At 41.6% G+C, this 5,933-nt stretch overlaps 1 protein-coding gene across 1 annotated transcript; it reads right to left on the minus strand.

Moving 5' to 3' along the window:
- Positions 1-242: 242 nt before the first annotated feature.
- Positions 243-4,358, minus strand: LOC107605052 (putative carboxylesterase 11). Its single transcript, XM_016306794.3, has 2 exons — positions 3,028-4,358; positions 243-1,124 (listed from the first exon to the last, which is right to left on the minus strand). Exons 1-2 carry the CDS (start codon positions 3,909-3,911, stop codon positions 587-589), a joined length of 1,422 nt encoding a protein of 473 aa, XP_016162280.1. The 5' UTR covers positions 3,912-4,358; the 3' UTR covers positions 243-586.
- Between the last annotated feature and the right edge of the window lie 1,575 nt (positions 4,359-5,933).

Here is a 5,933-nt window from a genome sequence, read left to right on the forward strand (position 1 = left end):
CTCCAATAATATTGCCTCCATTGTGGATTGAAGGTGTTCAACATCTCCACACACTATTTTGCTGTTACGGCGGTACCAAAAGCCCAAGCATAATATAGAGAGACCAGTTCTTGCATAAGTTAGAGACCAGTAAATACTAATGTTGGAAGTCCAAGAATGATAAATTCCATAGTTGTGATGCAAAATTGGTCCTAACATCAGTAATCCCAACTGGAAGATTAGATTGACCTCAGCAAACTCACTGACAACGAGAATGTTCATTAAAAATTTATATATTTTCATGAGAAATAGTACATAATACACAGGAAAAAATGGCACAGGAACACCCAATTTCATATGCATGAAGAGAATGTATCTCACTAGCTCAACTAATCCTACCTTTGACAAACACTATCTTACAAAAAAAGTAGATGGTGGCAAAACACCGAACCAATGTACATCTAACACCTTATCAAGCATCAAAATGAATCAAGTAATATATCACAGATCCCCAAGGTAACAGCAGCAATACAGTGATCTGAGCCGATTTGAAACTTACCGGAAAAGATCCCACCCGTCGTGATCATCTTAATTTTTTATATCCTACTCAGTAAGAGAATTCATGACCTCTACGTGAAATATACTTCTTGACCCAGATAGCAATGTCCTCAGCACAAACCTGGGCCTGAGGGCTTTTAATAAGTACATCAAGTGTCGCAAATTCATGCACTGCATCCTTGTATTCAAGCACAGGTGCATCAACATTCACCTTCCGGAGCTCCTCTGAGTAAGCAATGGCGCGATCTCTCATCCAGTCATGTTCTGCCACCACTGTCAATGTTGGAGGCATTAGCTTTAAAGGAGGACCTCGTCCCGAGATTAAGGGATTTGCGGCTGGATGGTCCAAACCAAATTCCTCCTCTGGTAGGAAAAGTTTCCACGCAAGCATACACATAGGTTTGTCATAAAAGTAGGAGTTTGCTAACTTTATTTCAGAATGTGTGGGCACACTTCCAACGAAAAATGGATACAGCAAGACCTGTGCTACCACCTTGACTGGGTCCAGAAGTTTGCCTCCTTCCACAGCTTTTCGAGTTACATAGTCTGCAATATTTGCACCACAACTTGCGCCAAGAAGAATACACCTATTAAAGAAGTTAGAAGGGTAAGCATCAGATATATCGAAGTATGGAACTCCATGAAGATTATCTTACAACTGGAAGCAAGGAAGCATGATGATAACAAATTGACAAACAGTGTAACAGCATATCTGCAAATATGTGACCTTGTAACTAATTAAGATTTCAATATTATTATTCAGTGCACACCAAACATGGGCCCTTTTGGAGAGGCATTGCATCACAGCATACCCGCCAGTCCACCACTGCCATTACCAACAGTGGTAATATGTAAATCTTGGCCTAATAATCATTTTATTAAACCATCCAGTCACTTTGACCGCAACAGCCACACACATGCTCTGATAAAAAAAGATACTTTATTATTTGAAAAGTTCTATTCTGAGGGGAAAGGATTATGGCATTGGAGTACAGATACTCTAAACTCACCTAACCAACCTTCATGATTTATATATTGGGTTTTTAACAAAAGACATCCAAGATAGCAGCTTAGTATAGAAAAAGAAAGCTGACATACGGTGGTAAGAGTGAAAGGAGAAACACATCATATTAAAACCACAGTGAGCACCAGAGACAGCCAAAATAAACACAGGAGAATGATAAGACTCCATATAGCTATGTTGTCACATGAAGCATATGTGGATGCCTACAAGTCAATAAATTAATTTACAATTTTAAGAGGTTGGTAGTTACAAATTTAACAATAGTACCAAAGGTATACTATCTTTAAAGTACAAAGAAATGATGAGGTTTCCTGCAAGGGAAGGGGGGCAATTTACATAGAACATTAAAAAGTAAAAGCAGAAGGAGTTGAAGATAAAAATAAAAAGAAGGATATCCTATTGCTTGATTCAAAAATTGTGGGAAAACTTAAGTCTGATACTGACAATAAATATGGCAAGCAAATCATCAGACCAGGTATAGAAATGTAAGAAACATAACAAAGCCTTTTTCCAAATCCAAGAGACCTCAATGAAAAATTCCACAGGAGTGAGAATGTTTATATTGTCATTGAAAAATCTCTCATCTCTATATCCATTAACATAGCATGACCTGTTCCAGACATCAACTACCCTCCACCGGCAGAATATGTGGCATGCTATTGTCACTTTATCACCTCCCTTTCAATGTACTTATTGACATGCCAGGAATGGAAAGATAACACTGATATAAAAAAATGCAAAGAAACCAATATCTTTAGCTTTTAACGCGTCGACACCTGTAAATCCCAATTCCGATTCTTAAGCATCCTCCATGCTTGGAACCACAAAAACCAACATGCAACTTTCTCACAGTTAGCGGATTTAAACAGCAATGGGTAGGTAAATTAGTAAATCAGCACACACAAGAAAAATAGCAATTATGTTTGCTCGAAATCTTAATAATCATCAACATAATGTGAACTATCAAACACATGAAAACAACTGTGCAGTGGTTCCTCTCATGTGAGATACCTAGCTGTTTACTAGACTAATAAACAGCAAACAAAATTCAGTTAATCCATTTGTATCAACATAAAATTTGAATTTCATCTTATACTTGCACCCACCAAAAACCAAGCAATTATCAAAGTTCATAATCCACTGTCACTTGTAAACTCTCATACATGAGGTAGGGATCCCTTGACATAGAGAGGACTGCCTTACGCTACACAGTCTACTCACTAAATTCGGCAGAGCCAACAAAATGCATTCAGGATTTTTTTTTTTTTTTTGGGGGGGGGGGGGGGGGGGGAGGAGAAGCAATCACAGTTTAGTAAACACAAGGACAGCCACATCTATATTTCAAGTTCACTAATTCCAATCTAAATTTCAAAATGCTTAATCAAAATAAACTAACCTAACAGAACAGGATCATGACATGAATAAAGAGAAATTTAGAACCATAACAGTGTGACAAGAATTGTTACCTTGATGGATCTCCATGAGCAGCCAACCACGGCTCAACAATGGAAGCTCCAAATGAATCAACTATATGCCTATGAGCATCTGGTTTCTTGAACTCAATCCCACCAACACCGCCGCCGACACCACCAATCCCTCCTCCACTACCAACCTTCCCAACCCCCATCGACTTGCTGCATTCCGCTAAATTCGCCTGCTTGGCTAACCAAGTCATCACTTTCATCCCGTCCTCAAACGCCGCCGGATACCGATTCTCCGGCGCCAGCCTGTACCCAACAGCCACCACGATCACATCGCAGAGCTTCGCGATCCGCCGACAGAACATATCGTTGGCAACAGAATCATTACTCCCGCTGACCCAACCGCCGCCGTGGAACTGCAGCATCACCGGAAGTTTCCGCCGATTGTCCCCTGCCGGCGAGTATCCCCGGTAAACGCCGTTGGACATCAAGTTCAAACCCTCAACCACGCCGTTTCCGGCACTGTTCCTTCGCATCGATTCCTCCCTGTGCATAACAGTGGAGGGTTCATAGCTGTTGCGGCGCGATGGAAGAGAGTTCGAGTCGCGCGTGGATGCAGATCCATGATCGGACCTAGGTTTGCGAGCAGCGTTGTTGTGGTTAGGGTTGGAACGAGGGTCGGGAGGAGTCAGTGCCGATTCGGGAAGGAAGATTCGGATAGAGAGGGAAGTGAACGGGTCGATGTGGATGTCCTTGGTAGCGACGCCGTCGGTGAAAGAAGGGTTGGCGGCGGCGACGGACTCTTCGGGTCGGGTGGTAACTCCAAAGGCGTCGTAGTGTTCGGGCGGTGCCTGAATCCGGTTCTGTAAACGGTGCTTCAAGAGGAACTTGAAGAAGACGCTGTAGAGCTTCACAGCCACACTTGGCATTTCTCTCTTTCTCTCTCTCTCTCTCTCGAACCGCTTCCACTATAATACACACAACCCAACCCAACCCAACTGTGTTCCTTTGCTGGAACTGGCAACTGGGAACTGGGAATCACCACTTTTTTTATTTTTTGGTTTCTTTTTTATTTTGATGTGATAGATTATAGATATCAAAAAAGAAAAGAAAAGAAAAGAAAAGAAATTATTTTCACGGGTTTAATTTAATAAGGATTATGTCGAGGTTGGGAATCATGGGAATTATTAGGGGTTTTGTTTATGTGAAGAGGAAATGGGTTTTTAGAATGGGAGGGTGAGTTGAAAACTTGAAAACTCAAAAAGAGAGAATCAAAGAGGCTTTGCTGGTTGCTGCAGGCAGGGGTGGTGGGTGATGGGGTCATACATGATACACACATGCAACTTTACGCTGCTTTTGTTTCTTTGCATTTTTCCAAAAAAGTATTTTGTCTCTGTTTATTATTAATTTATTATTATTATTTTGAGATCTGTCTTTCCTCTTTACACATCATAGATCATACCATCATAGCCTTGCGGCTATAAACCTTTGTTTTTTTTTTTTTTTTTGGTACCTACTGGTGCACGAAATTGTGATGTCCAGACTCGAACAATCCCTGGCAACGTGAGCAACTTGGTACGCGTAATCGTGATTACACTTTAATTATGTAAAATTCATGGCTCTTTTTTGTCTCTGGCAATGGCGCCAAGAACATGGTGCCCATACCATGGTTCACAACTTCAATACAACTAACCAGCAAGTGCACTGGGTCGTCCAAGTAATACCTTACGTGAGTAAGGGTCGAATCCCACGGAGATTGTTGGTATGAAGCAAGCTATGGTCATCTTGTAAATCTCAGTCAGGCGGATATAAAATAATTATGGAGTTTTCGAATAATAAATAATAGAATAGGGATAGAGATACTTATGTAAATCATTGGTAGGAATTTCAGATAAGCGAATGGAGATGCTTTTCGTTCCTCTGAACCTCTGCTTTCCTGCTATCTTCATCCAATCAGTCTTACTCCTTTCCATGGCTGGCTTTATGTGATACATCACCACTGTCAATGGCTACTTTCGGTCATCTCTCGGGAAAATGATCCAATACCCTGTCACGGCACGGCTAATCGTCTGGAGGCATCACCCTTGCCAATGGCTTCATCTTATCCTCTCAGTGAATAATATGCTCACGCACCCTGTCACGGCACGGCTATTCATCTGTCGGTTCTCGATCATGCTGGAATAGGATTTACTATCCTTTTGTGTCTGTCACTAACGCCCTGCAATCGCGAGTTCAGAGCTCGTCACAGTCATTCAATCATTGAATCCTACTCGGAATACCACAGACAAGGTTTAGACCTTCCGGATTCTCTTGAATGCCGCCATCATTCTAGCTTACGCCACGAAGATTCTGGTTAGGAGATCTAAGAGATATTCATTCTAGCTTATTTCATGTAGAACGGAGGTGTTTGTCAGGCACGCGTTCATAAGGGAGAAGGATGATGAGCGTCACACATAATCATCACCTTCATCACGTTCTTGGGTGTGAATGGATATCTTAGAAGAGAAATAAGAAGAATTGAATAGAAGACAATAGTACTTTGCATTAATCTTTGAGGAACAGCAGAGCTCCACACCTTAATCTATGGAGTGTAGAAACTCTACCGTTAAAAATACATAAGTGAAGGTCCAGGCATGGCCGAGATGGCCAGCCCCCTAAAGCGTGATCAATAGTCTCCTAAGATGAACAATGGATTAAAACTGAGACCAAAGATACCTAATACAATAGTAAAAGGTCCTATTTATAATAAACTAGCTACTAGGGTTTACATGAGTAAGTAATTGATGCATAAATCCACTTCCTGGACCCACTTGGTGTGTGTTTGGGCTGAGCCTGAGTGTTGCACGTGTAGAGGTCCTTCTTGGAGTTGAACGCCAGCTTTTGTGCCAGTTTGGGCGTTCAACTCTGGTTTTGGCTCCTAATCTGGCGCTGGACGCCAGATTTGGGCAGAG

Source organism: Arachis ipaensis, chromosome B6 (genome assembly GCF_059453495.1).
Source record: "Arachis ipaensis isolate K30076 ecotype BB chromosome B6, ASM5945349v1, whole genome shotgun sequence".
Taxonomy (NCBI): domain Eukaryota; kingdom Viridiplantae; phylum Streptophyta; class Magnoliopsida; order Fabales; family Fabaceae; genus Arachis; species Arachis ipaensis.

What these genes read in the sequence shown, in the direction of transcription:
- LOC107605052 (XM_016306794.3), bottom strand. Translation starts at nt 3,911, where the DNA reads ATGCCAAGTGTGGCTGTGAAGCTCTACAGCGTCTTCTTCAAGTTCCTC. An exon ending in GCTCATGGAGATCCATCAAG is followed by an intron (nt 1,125 to 3,027) that starts GTAACAATTCTT and finishes CTTCTTTAATAG; the next exon opens with GTGTATTCTTCTTGGCGCAA.